The sequence below is a fragment of the Trachypithecus francoisi genome, unplaced genomic scaffold (genome assembly GCF_009764315.1).
Source record: "Trachypithecus francoisi isolate TF-2019V2 unplaced genomic scaffold, Tfra_2.0 Lachesis_group1, whole genome shotgun sequence".
NCBI lineage: Eukaryota > Metazoa > Chordata > Mammalia > Primates > Cercopithecidae > Trachypithecus > Trachypithecus francoisi.
The window spans coordinates 37,414,011-37,431,246 of record NW_022681454.1 but is presented as its reverse complement, the minus strand read 5'-3'; the positions used below and the strand labels follow the sequence as shown (position 1 = coordinate 37,431,246).

General features: G+C 43.0%; 1 protein-coding gene across 1 annotated transcript in view; it reads left to right on the top strand.

Moving 5' to 3' along the window:
• RELL1 (RELT like 1) overlaps positions 1 to 17,236 on the top strand; it is a 78,116-nt gene that overhangs the window by 25,034 nt on the left and 35,846 nt on the right. The window contains exons 2-3 of the mRNA XM_033213951.1: positions 10,630 to 10,854; positions 12,705 to 12,776. Of these exons, the coding sequence (XP_033069842.1) occupies positions 10,630 to 10,854; positions 12,705 to 12,776 (297 nt within the window). The remainder of the gene's footprint in view (positions 1 to 10,629; positions 10,855 to 12,704; positions 12,777 to 17,236) is intronic.

Here is a 17,236-nt window from a genome sequence, read left to right as displayed (position 1 = left end):
AGTGTGAATCAGACATCATCGATTCTGGAACCATCTCACCCTAAACTGTTCTCTTTTGTACTCTAGCTCTGTCTGCTTTCCATTCTGATCCTGATTTGTTATTCTGCTTGGCTTCTAGCCTGCATGGCACTCCCTGAGTGGGCTCGTACAGTTAGAGATTTGGGGTGCACATCTCAGCTGTGTCCTGAATGCCATTGTGCATTATTTTCCCTGACACCTCCCTTCGGTCTCTCTGCTGAGCCTACTGTCTGCTGAAGTCCCCTCTTCTGTCCTCACCTTCCTAGTTACCAACAGATGTCATTGCTTCCTCCCTGGCTGTTCCTTAGGCTGGCTTTGAACTCCTGGGCTCAAGTAATCCTCCTACCGAAGCCTCCCCAGTTGTTGGGACTGCAGGTGCATTTTACACTGGCTTACCATTGCTTTTTCTGTTTTTTTTTTTTTTTTTTGTGTGTGTGTGTGTGAGACAGGGTCTCACCCCCCCAGGCTAACCCACCCTCCCAGTACAGTGGCATAATCATGGCCCACTGCAGCCTCCACCTCCTGGCCTCATTTGATCCTCCCATCTCAGCCACCACCCAAGTAGCTAGGACTACAGGTACGTACGCACAAGCACTCCTAGCTATCTTATTTTTGGGGGGATTTTTTTGTAGAGATGAGGTTTCACAAAACCTGTAATCTCTCCTTGCCCTCCCAAAATCCTGGGATTTCAGGCGTAAGCCACCACAGCAGGCCTTGCTTTTTATGTTAAAAGACAACAGAGGCACGTGTTCCCTCAACTTTCTTCCACCCACTATAAAGGAAGGCCTCAGGAAAAAGTGTATCCTTTTCTATTCCGATATTTAACTCCCTTCCTTCATATGGAAATCATCTCAAGGCCATTGCTTCATACTCCCTCTCTGTCTCTCCTTTTTGCTCCTTCCTTTCTACATATAAATTACTTTGGTTTCATCCACTTAAAAAATAAATTCCATTGGGAGGCCGAGACAGGTGGATCACGAGGTCAGGAGATCGAGACCATCCTGGCTAACACGGTGAAACCCCGTCTCTACCAAAAAAAAAATACAAAAAACTAGCTGGGCGAGGTGGCGGGCGCCTGTAGTCCCAGCTACTCGGGAGGCTGAGGCAGGAGAATGGCGTGAACCCAGGAGGCGGAGCTTGCAGTGAGCTGAGATCCGGCCACCACACTCCAGTCCGGGCGACAGAGCGAGACTCCGCCTAAAAAAAAAAAAAAAAATTCCAAACACAAATTTCTTCCCTTCACCCTGAGGGTGAACTACCCTACCCTCCTTGCTTGCTCAGACTGGGCTTCTAGAAGGAGCACAGTGAGCTCAGTGTCTCTGTTCCTGAACCCAGGGAATCCAGCTTGCATCTTGCCATCCAGTTCATTGGAAAACTGCTCCAGCAAGGCCACCAAAGATCTTCTGTGGATTGTTTTTCTTTCTATTTTATTTTTGCCTATTTATTTCATTTTTTGTTTTACTTTATCTTTAGCATTTTTAAAGAACGTTTACTTCAAGAAACTACAGACAAACAGGGAGTAAAATCCAACAAGAGGGAAGTTAAAAAATCCCAAGCTGCTCCTAAATTAGAAACTGAAAGTTTCCCATGTATTCTTAGGAATTTCTATGTGGCCTGATTTATCTCAGTTTTTCTCCAGCCTCTTTCTAAAGATTTCTCTTGGGTTGTGTCTTTGTTTGTTTTCTGTTGCTATAACGGAATACCCAAGACTGCGTAATTTGTAAAGAAAAGAGGTTTATTTAGCTCACAGTTCTGGAAGATGGGAAGTCCAAGATTGGATAGCCATATCTGGTAAGGGCCTCTTGCTGCTTCATGACATCAGTGACAAAATGGAAGAAATCACATGGTGAGAGAGGAAGCAGGAAAGTGCCGAGGAAGCTGAACTCGCTTTTATAACAGTCTACACTCCCAGTAACTAACCCCCTCCCATGAGAACTTACTCACTTCTGTGAGAAGAGCATGAACTCCTTCATGAGCATGGAATCCCCAAGACCCAAGCACTTCTTAAAGGTCCTACTACAGCTCAACACTGCTACACTGGGGACCACATTTCAACATGTGTTTTGGAGGGGACAGATCATATTCAAACTTTAGCAGGTTATCTGTTTCTTTCTTTCTCTCTCATTTTAAAAATTGTGGTAAGGGGCCGGGTGCGGTGGCCCAAGCCTGTAATCCCAGCACTTTGGGAGGCTGAGACGGGCAGATCACGAGGTCAGGAGATCAAGACCATCCTGGCTAACACGGTGAAACCCCGTCTCTACTACAAAATACAAAAAACTAGCGGGGCGAGGTGGCGGGCGCCTGTAGTCCCAGCTACTCGGGAGGCTGAGGCAGGAGAATGACGTAAACCCGGGAGGCAGAGCTTGCAGTGAGCTGAGATCCGGCCACTGCACTCCAGCCTGGGCCACAGAGCGAGACTCCGTCTCAAAAAAAAAAAAAAAAAAAATTATGGTAAGAACATTTAACATGAGGTCTACTCTCTGAACAAATTTTTAAGTGCACAATATAGTATTGTCAGATCTCTAGAACTTACTCATCTCGTGTAACTGAAATTTTATATTTTATGCCTGTTGATCTGCAACTATCCCTTTTCTCCTGCCTGCCCAGCCTCTGGCAAACACCATTCTACTCTCTGGTTTCTATGAGTTTGACTATTTTAGATACCTCATATAAGCAGAATTATCTAGTATTTGTCCTTTGGTGTTTGGCTTATTTCATTTAGCATAATGTCCTCAGGGTTTGCCCATGTTGTCACATTTGGCAGGATTTTCTTCTTTATAAAGCTGAATAATACTCCATTTTCATATGCCACAATTTCTTTATCCCTTTGTCTATCGATGGGCATTTTGGTGGCTTCCACATCTTGGCTTTTGTAACTAATGCTGCAGAGAACATGGGAGTGCCCTCAAGATCCTGATTTCAATCCTTTTTTTGGATATGTACCCAGAAGTGGGATTTCTAGATCACATAGTAGTTATATTTTTAACCTTTTGAGAAGCCTTAATACTATCTAACATAGTAGTGGCACCATTTTCCTTTGTATTTTAGTTGCACTGTCTTATAGCATCGAATCCAGCTGACTACTTACCTCTCTTGGAAACTCCTTCCTCTCTGTCCTAAAGTAGAGCTCTGGCTGTTCATCCTAGAGTGGAGCTCTGGCAGTTCTTCCTGAGCTTCTGAGTGGAACAGATCCAGTTGCTCAATGTGTATTTCCATCTGGATGTCCCCTGCTTACCTCTATCTCTGCATGTTCAAAACTGAACTGTGATGTTGTCCTCGAGAGGCCAAGTGAATTTGTTTGCTAGAGCTGCCTAACAATGTACCACAGACAGGGTGGCTTCAACAACAGAGAAGTCCAAGAGGAATGTGTCAGCAAGGTTGCCTCCTTCTGAGGGCTATGAGAGAATCTGTTTCATGCCTCTCTCCTGGGTTCTGGTGATTTGCTGGCAATCTTTGGTGTCCCTTGGCTTGTAAAAGAAGCATCATCCAGATCTCTGCCTTTTTCTTCACACGGTGTTTTCCCTGTGTGTATCTGCACATTCCCCCTTTTCAGAAGGATACCAATCATATGGGACTAGGGTCCATCCCGATGACTTCATTTTAACTAGATGACCTATGTAAAGTACATTCTCCTATCTCCAAATACATTCTGAGGTATTGGGGGTTAGGAGTTCAACATATAAATTTAGGAGGGGGTGACAAAATTCAAATCGTAACACCAAGCAAACTTGTTTTATTTTCAGATATTTCCCATCACAATGAATGGGACCATGTCCACTATGTTGCTCAAGCAGAAACTTGGATGTCGTTCTTATTACATCACTTGCCCTTATATTAATTTGGGTTCAAGAACTCACAGAACCGAGAGGCAAAATTTTGAAATAGGAAACCTAGCATCCCTCAGACCTCACAAAGGGGTCTGTGACTCTCAAATGACTGACAGCCTCTGCTCTACATACTTTTTAAAGTGTCTACCATCTTGGTACAAAAGTAGTACATACTCATTTTAGAAAGTTATGCAAAAGTATAAAGATAAAATTAAATTAACTTCATTATTTTGGCACCCAGAATCACTTAGTATTTTGGTTTTGGCTTTATATCTTCCTGTGTTTTTCTTTTTTAAAAAAACTAGTTGGATTGTAGTGCATGTAAGATTTTGAGTCCAGCTTTTGAAATTCAACATTGGGTCATAGTGTTTTCCCATATATTCACAAAAAATTTCGTAGATCTTTAAATAGTGCATGTTATTTCATCAAATGAAACACAGTGACTTAGATATGTTCTTATTATCTCATTGCAAATATGCAGGTGTTGCTGTTTTTTGACTTTTATAAATAATGCAACAACCTTTGCTATTTGGACTAAATAATTTGTTCGTGATTCAGACATGATTCAGCTAGGGGTGAAGAAGAAGGAGGGATACAGTGTTTCTCAGCAAATTATTAGTGTAAATTGAAGGAAAATTAAACCTACTGTCATGTGCGTCCGTGTGAAGAGACCACCAGACAGCTCTGCATGAGCAACAAGGCTGTTTATTTCACCTGGGTGCAGGCTGGCTGAGTCTGAAAAGAGAGTCAGCGAAGGGAGATGGGGTGGGGCCATTTTATAGGATTTGGGTAGGTAAAGGAAAATTACAGTCAAAGGGGGTTGTTCTCTGGTGGGCAGGGGTAGGGGGTCACAAGGTGCTCATTGGGGGAGCTTTTGAGCCAGGATGAGCCAGGAAAAGGAATTTCACAAGGTAATGTCATCAGTTACGGCAGGAACTGCCATCTGGATGTGTACGTGCAGGTCACAGGGGATATGATGGCTTAGCTTTGGCTCAGAGGCCTGACACCTACTGAAGTTTATAAATGTTTTAGACATTATGTATGAATAGTTGCTTTGTTATTTGAAAGCTATTTTTCACTGGATTGTTAAGGTAGATCACAATATATTCTCCACCCTGCATCTTTCTGGTTGGCTATTCTTTGTAACACTCAACAGCGCTGTCCAAAAAAACTTTCTGGGATGGTGGAAATGTTCTTTATCTGGCCTGTCCAGTATGGTAGCAGTTAGCCACACATGGCCACTGGGCGCTTGAGGTGTGGCTAATGCAACTGAGGAACTGAATTTTTAACTTTATTTAAATTCATTTGGCTTAAATTTACATTTAAATAGCTACATGTGGCTAGCAGCTATCTTACTAAATAATGCAGATCTTTTATGATTATGACTAAAATGCAGTGCCCACCTTTTTGTAGACACTCTTCTGAATGCTTTACCTATTAACATAGTTTAATCTTCACAATGACACCATGCAGCAGGCTTCCAGTTACTTCTGCTGTATAACAAACAACCCCAAAGCTTAGCGGCTGAAAACAGCAATCATTTCTTGTGTTTAAGGATCTGTTATACAATTTGGACAGGGTTCATCACAGACAGCTCATCTTTGCCCCATGCAGCATCAGTTGGGACTATAGGATCTACTTTTATTATGGCTATTACTGGCTGATAAGTTGATGCCTGCTATTTTCTCTCTGCAGGGACGCTTAGGCTTCCTCACAGCATGGTGGCTGGGTTCCAGGAGCAAGTGCCCCAGGAAACAGAAAGTAGAAGTTATCAGTTTCTTGTTGCCTGAGGCTGGAAAGTGATAATGCATCACTCCCAACACCTTCTGTGGGTCAGGGAGAGAAGAGTATAAATGTAAGGGAAGGAGATACAGACCTCATCTCTCAGGAGAAGCAGTATCAAATAATTTTGAAGCTGGAAACCAAAAAGTATCTGAGACAGGTCTCAAATCAATTTAGAAGTTTATTTTGCAAAGGTTAAGGACATGCCCAGAGAAAAGGATCTCAAATTCACTGGAACAATCTGTGGTTCATGGCATTTTCCAAAGAAGATTTTGAGGGTTTCAATATTTAAAGGGGAAAGAGGGAGCAGATGGTCACATGACTGAATCTACCTGTTGCAAGGGAAAAGGAGTGGGCAGAGTAATAGTCAATTATGTCGGTCAGTCAACACTTTACCTAAGATAAGGTGAGCATGGAGTAGCTAGCTACCTGTGCAGATACTTAACCTTTTATCGGTAGCTATCTGCCTAAGAACAAAAGGAAAGGCAGTTTCTTGAATGACTCAGCTTTCAGCTTAATTTTTTCCTTTTGGCATAGTAAATTGGGGTCCAAGATTAGATTTTTATTTCACAGGGCCATCCTTTAAAATTATCACAGATTAGTCACGTTGATTTTGATCCTTTCTATGAGAGGAAACAGAGTACAGAACAGTTAAAATTGCTCGCCTAAGATGACATGTCTAGTATGTGGCCAGATAACTTGTCTGTTATTTCTGCCAGGTCTGAGCTTTTAATCTGAGTACTGTCATGCGCTCTGTGTGAAGAGACCACCAAACAGACTTTGTGTGAGCAATAAAGCTTTTTAATCACCTGGGTGCAGGCGGGCTGAGTCTGAAAAGAGAGTCCATGAAGGGAGATAGAGGTGGGGCTGTTTTGTAGGATTTGGGTAGGTAAAGGAAAATTACAGTCAAAGGGGGTTGTTCTCTGGCGGGCAGGGGTAGGGGGTCACAAGGTGCTTAGTAGGGGAGCTTTTGAGCCAGGATGAGCCAGGAAAAGGAATTTCACAAGGTAATGTCATCAGTTAGGGCAGGAACAGGCCATTTTCACTTCTTTTGTGGTGGAATGTCGTTAGTTAAGGCAGGAAACGGCCATGTATGCGCAGGTCACAGGGGATATGATGGCTTAGCTTTGGCTCAGAGGCCGAAAAAGTGCTATATTGCATCTCCCTATAATTTGTATGCTTCACTAATTTAGATTCGTATCTTCAGTTTTTTTCATGGCACGATAATTATGAAATTAAGTGAATGACACGTTTGTAAGTCACAGAGCTCTGTAGATACGTAGTGTTTGTAAGGGTTTGCCGCATGTCAAATTCACCATGAAGATGTAACAGGACGAGCCGCAGACAAAACTCCTCAGACACCGAAATAAAGAAGAAAGGGGTTTATTCGGCCAGGGGCCTCGGCAAGACTTCTGTCTCAAGAGCCGAGCTCCCCGAGTGAGCAATTCCTGCCCCTTTTCAATTCCTGTCCCTTTTAAGGGCTCACAACTCTAAGGGGGTGTGTGTGAGAGGGTGGTGACTGATTGAGCAAGCAGAGGGTACGTGACTGGGGGCTGCATGCACCGGTAATTAGATGGGAACAAAACAAGATAGGGATTTTCACAGTGCATTTCTATACAATGTCTGTAATCTACAGATAACAGAACCAATTAGGTCAGGAGTCGATCTTTAACTACCAGGCCCAGGGTGCGACGCGGGGCTGTCTGCCTGTGGATTTCATTTCTACCTTTTAGTTTTTACTTCTTCTTTCTTTGGAGGCAGAAACTGGGCATAAGACAATATGAGGGGTGGTCTCCTCCCTTAAAGACACCTTCTCAATCACCTGAGTCAGAGGGAGGTGTTTGACTCCAATTCTGAGCCCCTCTGCTTTCATCGGTTTCCCATTGTCTCCCCAAAAAGCATTTATTATCACCCCCAGATTGAAACAGACGGTGATTCTGAGGAAAGCTCCTTGATCTCAGCGTGCTGCTTACTTCACCTATTCTTGTTGCATGGAATATGTGTTATATAAAGGAATTAATAAAACTTACTATTTTAGGACCATAAAAGGAGTTAAATAAATGTTTCTGGTTTTTATTGAAAATAAGCCATGAGGTTAAACCCTAATTTAGATGGTATATTGTGTATATTTAGGGATTTATTTATTATATTGATTCTTCAGGGAGAAATCAGAAAACACAGACTATTTCAAATTCTGGAGGTTGTCTGATAAAGTAATGAATGCAACCTCTTACAAACTTAAGAAACCAATTATTTCCTTTCATGTTCAAAGATAATGGATATTTCCATGTGAAAGAGAGGTAGCCTTTGTTCTGTGGCCTCTGGTTTGCAAATAAAGTTCTGTTTGATATTGTTTGCTGCTGTGATGAACTGTGCTCATTTCATACCAGGTATTTGTTCCCATTATGATGCAGGAGTTTGTAACTGGGGTCACTTGTAAACTGGGGACCTCCCGGCTGGCGAAGCCCTGCCCAGGCCTCGCTCGGCCATGCTGGCGTGCTTCAGCTCTCGCCTGTGGTATAGCTTGTACCCGCTTTCAGCAGTTCCCAAGCTCTTGTAGTGCACCCAAGAAGAATAAGATACACGACACATTGAAGGGTGAGGAGGGCAGAGAATAATTTTATTGAGGAATGAAAACGGCTTTCAGCAGTGAGGCAATGTGGGGTTCTGGGGAATGGTTCCCTACTTGAAGTTCCTCCCGCGTGGCTGGGTCTGGGGCCTTTTATGGACTCAGAACGGGGTGGGGGGGGGTGTGTTGATTGGTTTGTGAGGAAAGTGCACCAAACGGGAAGACAAGTCCTCCATCTGGTGGGAGGATTTAACTTGTAACTTGGCTTTCAGGCTTTAAACTGTCTTCAGCATGGAGGTGGGGTTTCACCAGGGACCCGCCCCTGTCTGCCTGGGCATTTGGCTGCCTCCTGCCGCTCTCACTTACAATACGGATTCTTTTCTCACCAAAATTCTCTTAAGAAAGCTTATATTTAAATGTCTCTAGTTTTCCAATTTCTGGGTTTCTTGAGCAGTGTGTGTGAACCTCCCTTGATGAGGAAAACCTCATTTTATCCCTTCACAGTGAGGATATTCTAAATACCGAAGCTTCGTTTCAGTCAAACCCTGCAGTTTTCTTTGGTTCTCTTCTACCTGACTCCCCCACCTTCATTTTGTACTTCTTTCCTCATTTTTCCATGGCATGGTGCTCTGCTGATTCTTTTGCTACACAGTGTATTCTTCCTGAACTCCAGCGTCAAGTGATCTGCCTGCCTTGGCCTCCCAAAGTGTTGGGATTACAGATGTGAGCCACCATGCCCAGCCTAAATACTAATAGTGGTAGCTGACACATTTATAGTGCTTACTGTGTGACGGGAACATATATAAGGCTAACTTTTTAATAATTTTTTATTTAATTTAATTTTTTTTTTTTTTTTGAGACAGCCTTGCTCTGTCACCCAGGCTGAAGTGCGGTGGTGCAATCTTGGCTCACTGCAACCTCTGCCTCCCAGGCTCAAGCGATCCTCTCACCTCAGCTTCCCAAGTAGCTGGGACCACAGTTGTGTACCACAATGCCCAGCTAATTTTTGCATTTTTCGTGGAGACGGGGTTTCACCATGTTGTCCAGGCTGGTCTCAAACTCCTGACCTCAAGTGATTCGCCCCCCTCTCAGCCTCCCAAGGTGCTGTGATTACAGGTGTGAGCCACCGTGCCCAGTCCAGTGTGTTCTTCCTGCTGTCTCAATTGGCCACATTGTATAATTGTGTGCTCCAGGCTCACTGCTTTCCGGAGTCCATGTGGCACCCCTGCAGGCTAAGATATCAAACTTCCTGTCATATATATATTCATATGATACTTTGACATGTCTAAAGGCAACAACTTCCCCTTTTCTCCAAAAGATACCCACTTCACAGCTTCCCTATTCTTGAAGTCATAAAGTGGATCTTCACTGTTCTTTTCTCTTCTAGTACCCTGTGTGTTCCACAGCATTTCTCACAATCTGTCATGATCGGCCCGTGCATACTTGTTTAATGGCTATTTCTGATGCCATCCTACAAGCCTCAAGATGGCAGGGGCTGCGTTACATTGTTCATCACTCTGTCCAGTTCCCACCTAGTGTGGTGCTTGTCACATAACTGGCATGCGTTCAGTGTTTATGGGGATTAGTGAACAGATAAACAAGTGCACTCACTGCCATTTTTATGTTTGCGCCCCAGGCCAAGATCTTGATGCTATCCCTGACTTTTCCCTCTTCTTCATACTCTAGATCTGCTAGTTTACTCAGTCCTCCTAGAATGTAAGCTGCATGAGGATAACAATTTCTGCCTGTTTTGCTCAGTGTGATGTGCTTGCATCACAAATGCCTAGAATGGTGCCTGGCATGTGGGTGACTATTTGCTATGTTGCTTGCTAGTTTACATGTAATAATTTATTTCATCTTCATAACAATCCTGGAAGGGTGGGTAGGTAGTATTAGTATGCCCATTTCATGAGAAACCAAAGCATCAAGATGTTAATTAAGTTCTTATCCTTTGTCACAGAGCTGCTAAATGGTGGAGCTGGGCATTGAACTTGAGTGTCCTGAGGCCATTCTCTTAATCACTAAGAACCGTGCTATAATGTAATGTTTATGTAATGTTTGTAATGTTACATGTAATGTTTATGTGTTCATTCTGTGCTTGTAATGTTAACATGTAATGTTTATGTGTTTGTTCTGTGCTGGACCCTTCACTACAACCCTGTATACTCATTCCACAATGAAGAAGCAGCTGTCTTCAAAGGGTTTTTTAAAAAATGACCCAGCGTGGGACCTGGTTCATGAGTAACAGAGTTAAACTCAGACTGTTTGAGCCCAGACCTGGGCTGTCTTGTGCCTCTGAAGCCAGACCCACCAGTCTCCATGGCCTGTGGTTTTGGGAGCAGACCCTGATTTACTCTGAACATTACCTGAGAGTCATTAGGTTTTTCTTCCCTGGACAGATATCTAATGCAGCATGCATGTTTCTTTCTGTAGACAATGGGAGCAGCCGCACATTGCACTCCAGAACAGAGACGACCCCGTCGCCCAGCAATGATACTGGGAATGGACACCCAGAATATATTGCATATGCGCTTGTCCCTGTGTTCTTTATCATGGGTCTCTTCGGCGTCCTCATTTGCCACCTGCTTAAGAAGAAAGGCTATCGTTGTACGACAGAAGCAGAGCAAGATATTGAAGAAGAGAAGGTTGAAAAGATAGGTAAATAACCAGGGTTCTTTTTATTGGGGGTGAGGAGACAGTTTTAAAATATGAAACCAGTGATATATGCTTTCCATCTCTCTGAGGCAGAATGATCCATTTTAGCGGCAGGTGGTGCAGTGTAGTGTAAGTGCAGATGCGCAGTAATTATACCTAGTTTGAAAACTTGCTTTCATTACTGAATACCTGCCAGGCAGGGCACCCATTCTTACCCAGTGGCCTTAGACAAGTTATTGTGTGCTCTGACTCTGCTATGTATAATTTCACTTAAATGTATTTTTAATTAATTTAATCTTATTCATTTGACATTTTAATTTAATTTCAACGAGGAAAACAATCCTCACCTTTTGGGGTTTCTGTGAAATTTAGAGGAAAGATGCATTTGGTATTTGGAATATATGACCACTCATTAAATATTAATCCTTACTATTATTATGGAATCAGATTTGAATAAGAGTGAAGGAAAAATTAAAATAGGTCTCACCATGTTTGTGATGTTACTTTTGCTGGGGGAGTTCTATCTTAAATATTTGTGATTGGAATTTGTGTTCATTAAGTAAACGATCATGTGTACAGTGCAGAAAAAGTTATGGCAAGAACTGGTGCCTTAGTACTAACTTCAGGCTATCTCATCTTTTTCTCCTAACGTGGAGTCGTAAGGTAGTGTTTAGAAAAACCTGGGAGACGAAATCCTGTTTTCTCCGCTGTTGTTTCTTTCCCATCATCTTTAGGGATGTTTCCTGACTTGGGCCTTGAGAGGTAGTAGGTGACTCCCCCCATTTCTTTCAGCCCCACTAAGGGCAGTTTATGCAGAGAGGTGACATTGGAGTAGGTCACCCTTCAGGCAAAGCAGGGCTGGCTGGGGGGAGGTTTCTGGAACGTTCCTTGCCAGCTTGCTGGACTGTTGGTTTTTCCCACCCCCACTGACCTTTGAGGCTGAGAAGGAATAGGATTGCATGATGAGTCATGTATGAGCCTGTGAGCAAACTGCAGCCAAGTGTTTGTCAACAGCAAGTGGACCCTCCCCCTCTCCTCCTTCCCAGATGCTCTGTAGGTTGGCTTAGCAGCCAGCTTCTGAGCTGTCTAACCAAACATGCATGTTCACGTGGGGGAAAGCTGACCTTTGGATGGAGAAGACATTTTCCTTGTAAATGAGTAGGACATTGCACACCTTGATGTATTCTCTGTGAACTAGGACGGAGTGTTTCAACCCTCCCTTGTTCTCCTTGTCTTACTGAAACAAATTTTGCAGATTGGTTTCAGAGTGGTTTGCTTTTTTTCCCAAAGACCATCATGTACACTCCTGGTACAGAGTCCCCAAAGTAAACTGAGTTTGTGGACAAATAACCAAGCCTGGAATGTAGGTAATTTGAAAGTGTATTTCAGAGGATAGGACAGTCTGATGAACATGGATGAATTATGATCCAATTTAAAAAGGAAATTAATATTGTAAATTGATATAGTAAGTCTGCAATTAAAATAAAATCCAAGGAGAATTTTTTCTTTTTAAATGAGCTTTCTTCTTCCCATTTCTCCTAAGGCTTTAAGGAAATGATGAGAGAGAAATAATAATGAGGACTGGTACAAATGCATTTTCAAATTATTGTCTGGAAAGTGAGTGAGCATTTGAGCTTCAGAAGAGATAGACGGACAGCTCTGATACTTTCTCTTGATGCTTGTTGCGCATGAGGAAGTTTGGGGCTGGAGGGAGAAAGCCTAGAATCGTAGCACCTTGGGTGATCTCCTGAGGCTCCTGGAAACTGTTCAGTGAAGTCTTGGGTTCTAAGACTGATTGACTTGATGCTGGTGACCACTTGTAACCTGTTCTCCCCTCCTCTTTTCTCTTTCAGAATTGAACGACAGTATGAATGAAAACAGTGACACTGTTGGGCAAATCGTCCACTACATCATGAAAAATGAAGGTGTGGACCTTTTAGTGTTCCAAAACAATTCAGTATTCCCATCCTTTATTAAAAACCTGCTTCGAAGAGTCAAGATTTATGTAGACTCTCTTATTGACTTCACCTAAGCTTTCTAACACCTCAGCTGCCAGCATTATTCAGCTACGCAAGTTTCACATAAGTGAGTTTTCTAAGCATGAGTTGGTCTAAGCGTTGCAGAGACCCAGCCTTGGAACTCTGTCAGCTGGTGTTCAAATCCTGGCCTCGCTGCTTACTGGTTGTGTGCAGTTTGGGGAAACTACATTGCCTTGTTTCATGAGGTACAGTTTCTTCCTGTAAAATGAGGATAATAATATTTACCTCAGCCTGACACGGTGGCTCACATCTGTAATCCCAGCACTTTGGAAGGCTGAGGTGGGAGGATTCCTTGAGGCCAGGAGTTCAAGACCAGCCTGGGCAACATAGTGAGACCCCATCTCTTCAAAAAAAAAAAAAAAAGGCCAGGCATGGTAGCTCATGCCTTTAATCCCAGCACTTTGGGAGGCCAAGGCAGGTGGCTCATCTGAGGTCAGGAGTTCGAGACCAGCCTGGGCAACATGGTGAAACCCCATCTCTACTAAAAATATAAAAAACTAGCCAGACTTGGTGGCAGGTGCCTGTAATCCCACCTACTTGGAGGCTGAGGCAGGGGAATCACTTGAACCTGGGAGGCAAAGGTTGCAGTGAGTCGAGATCATGCCATTGCCCTCCAGCCTGGGTGACAGAGCAAAACTCCATCTCAAAAAAAAAAGGTAAAACAAAATTAGCGAGGCATGGTGGCATATGCCTGTGTTCCCAGCTACTTGGGAGGCTGAGATGGGAGGATCACTCGAGCTCAGGATTTCAAAGCTGCAGTGAGCTGTGATCACACCACTGCACTCCAGCCTGAGTAACAGAGGGAGACTCTAAGAAAAGAAATAGTAATAATAATATTTACTTCATAGCATTTTTGGTACATAGTATACATAGAGGGCTCAGTATAGAAAGCACTCAAATATTGTCTGGGTTTTTTGTGTGTGCTTAAAAAAATTGTGGTAAAATACACATAACGTAAAATTTAGTTCTGTTACCATTTTAAAGTACACACTTCAGTGGGATTAAGTTCACGGTGTTGAACATGCATCTCCACTGTCTAGTTCCACAACTTTCTATCATCCCAAACTGAAGCTCTGGATCCGTTAGGTAGCCACTCCCTCCTCCCCTGTCCACTGGCAGCTGCTGCTGTGCTTCTGTTTGTCTGTTCTATGGCATCCTTTCTCCTGCCTTAACACTTTGTTACAAAGTTGAACTTTTATGAAATTGAGTATTTTTTCACCCTGAAATGTATTCTAAATTGTCATCTTAAGTGGAAGATTAATTTAATCTTGAGTGAAGAAACTTTGGGGTCATTGTTCTGAGCACTGGTTATTCCCTCCACAGCACACCATGATATCACACCGTGATATTTAAGGTGTGTGGGATTCCTTGCCCACTTGCTCAATAGCTGTGGATTCTCACCCTTTGAATTCTCATGACAGTTGAAAAGCAAACGTTTCCCCTGGGCTTTGTCTTTGCTTTAGTCAGCATGGACTCGTGGACTGTGCACTGATGATAGAGCTGAGCCATTTTTCTAAACGTTGAAATACACCACACTCATCAGTAAATACCTGCTCCTCTGCCCTCAGGCCCTGCCCCGGGCACCCCACACTCCCAGATCCTCACTACTCTACAAGAGCATCTGCCTGCCCAGCCTGTCTGTCAGTTTGACTCTCTTCAACTGTTTTTGACTTAGAGAAACAGCAGTTTTGTATGGTTGAGCATAATTTTCATTGCTGTTTTCAGAATGTGCTTTATGCTTTTGGCATAGATCTGGGTGCTTTATATACGTAATCTCATTTAATCCTCAAAGCATCCTTATGAAGTTGGTTAGGTTACACCCATTTTACAGATGAAGAAAGAAGGTTCCAAGTAGTTAAACTTACATGGTTAGTGAGCAGCCCAGCTCTGTGTCTGGTTTCAAATTCAGCATTCTTTTCAACCACACAGTATTGTCGCTCCTCTCTTCTAATGTGCAGTTGTCAATTTCTATAGTCTATAAAATCAGACAACCAAACTTATTCAGATGATGTTTAAAATAACAAAACAGACCGGAATACTTGGATTTTGATCTCTGTCTTCCAGAGACCTTCCTTCAGGGCATAATAATTGGTGATACTGTTGTTGAGTACTCAATCATGGATGTTTCTTTTACATGAAAAAAGGTGCTTTTTAATTTGCCCAAGCAATGCATGAATATGTCCTTGGCATAGGAAAATGTACCCATTCTGGAAGTGTGCAGCGTAAGGCATGGATGACCCCCTCACTGCCTCTGTGCCTTCACATTCCAGACTGCATTTCTTGGCTGTGGAGAGCTTGCAGGCCTTTGGGACCTGGGCTTCTGAAAGCTGGAACAGTTGCCAAATTTGTGATGATGCATGAAATGGGTTACTGACAGTTGAATCAGTCGAAATAAGTAAACTGTGAGAACCTTGCCAAGGGCTGAAGTTCTCATGTATCGACGTCATAGTACTCCTGAGGGTTTGCTGTATGCTGGGCCTGTTCTGGGGGCTTTCCAGGGACTCTAGGATCTCTACATTTTCTTCCCATGTTACAAATTGAAGCCCTCCATACTTAACTAACTTGCCAATGTTGCACCACTGGAAAGTGGCGGAGCTGGGATTGGAACTGAGGTGTTCTGATTCCATAGTCTGTTATTTTAACCAGTTACTGTGGTACCTCTGTCCAGGTGGCATGAAAGAGGGATGGAAAACTTAACTCCTTTCAAAGAGGATCAGTATATAGCTGGGTTAGTTTGTAGAAATCTTAAGCATTAACTCAATAAATTCTTAAAAGTACCAACTGGGCATAGTGGCTCATGCCTGTAATCCCAGCACTTTGGGAGGCTGAGGCGGGAGGATCACTTGAAGTCAGGAGTTTGAGACCAGCCTGGCCAACATGGTGAAACCCCATCTCTACTAAAAATGTAAAAATTAGCTGGGCGTGGTGGTGCATGTCTGTAATTCCAGCTACTTGGGAGGCTGAGGCAGGAGAATCACTTGAACCCAGGAGGCAGAGGCTGCAGTGAGCCAAGATGGCACAGTCACCACACTCCAGCCTGGGCGACAGAATGAGACTCTGTCTCCAAATAAATAAATAAATAAATAAATAAATAAATAGAAAAATAAAAATAAAAGTGCTAGATGACGTAGGCCCTTTTATCCCCTGTTTTGTAGATTAGGAAACAGAGACCCAGAGGCTAAGACACTTGTTCAAAGTCACACAAGCAGGTATGGCAGGGTGGTGCCGGCAGTAGGCACCTCTCTTAATTACAGCAGAGAACGTGTTTGGGGTCCTTGGAGGAGGCATATTAGATAATGTCCTCACTTCCCACACTAATGTGCAAATAGGGCTGTTTTGTTTTTCTTTTTAAATGATGTTGTTTTCCTTTTGGAAAGTAGCCTTTGTGTTTTTACTGTGCTTCGTACCGGTAGGTACCACTGAGCAGTCAATACCTGAGGTGCCATTTTTCTCCTTTCTCCTCTGCTCCCCAGTTCTCTTTGCTTTCTATCTTATTCTCAACCCCAGGTCCCCTCTTCTCCTGTCCACGCCTTCATCTTTGTACCTGTGGTTTCTCCAGGGGCTTGTGAGGACAGCTGGTGACTCCAATCCTTTGTGCAGCCCATGGTTCCCTTCCTGGACTCCCAAGTAATAGCTAATGTTGCTGCACGCCCCTTTCCAGCTGTGGCCTCTTCAGCTTCCAGCCTGCACCAAAACCACAGGCTGGTGATAAGGTGCAGCCTTGATCTCTTAGCAGTTTATAACCTAGCATGTTTGAGTTTGGCTTTGAGACTAAAATCCACTATTTTGTGGACCAAATGCATTTTAAAAATATTTTTGTCTCAGTGATTAACATAACTTTGAACTTAGTACCAACTTGGACTTCCCTGTTGATATTTTCTGTCTTTGATAAATTGGAATTAATATTAATTTCACTTTCTAGTTTTAAAAGTGATAATCATATCACAACTTTTCCTTTACATTAAGAAAGGAATAAAATTAAGCACCATCAGTCCATTACCCTTTTCCCACATGTGTTTAGGTTTTCTTTTCCTAGATTCATGCATCTGTAAACATTTGCAATCGTGATGTACGAATGGTTTCTGCTTCGCATTTTAAGTTTGGCAAATGAGGTGATATTTGACCTGTACTCATGGTAATGTTCTTGTTTATGGTTTAAACACATTATGTCTTTAATGATGGAAATCAGTTTTAGTTTAGATAAATCTCTCTTGAAGGATGGATTATCAGCTGACCTGCTGGGCAAACACACTTTGTTTGTTTGTCTCCATCCTCACCCAACACTTCTGACACAGATGTGTGGGTTTTTTCCATACTTTGCAGTTCTCCAAATCTCTGAAGCCTGC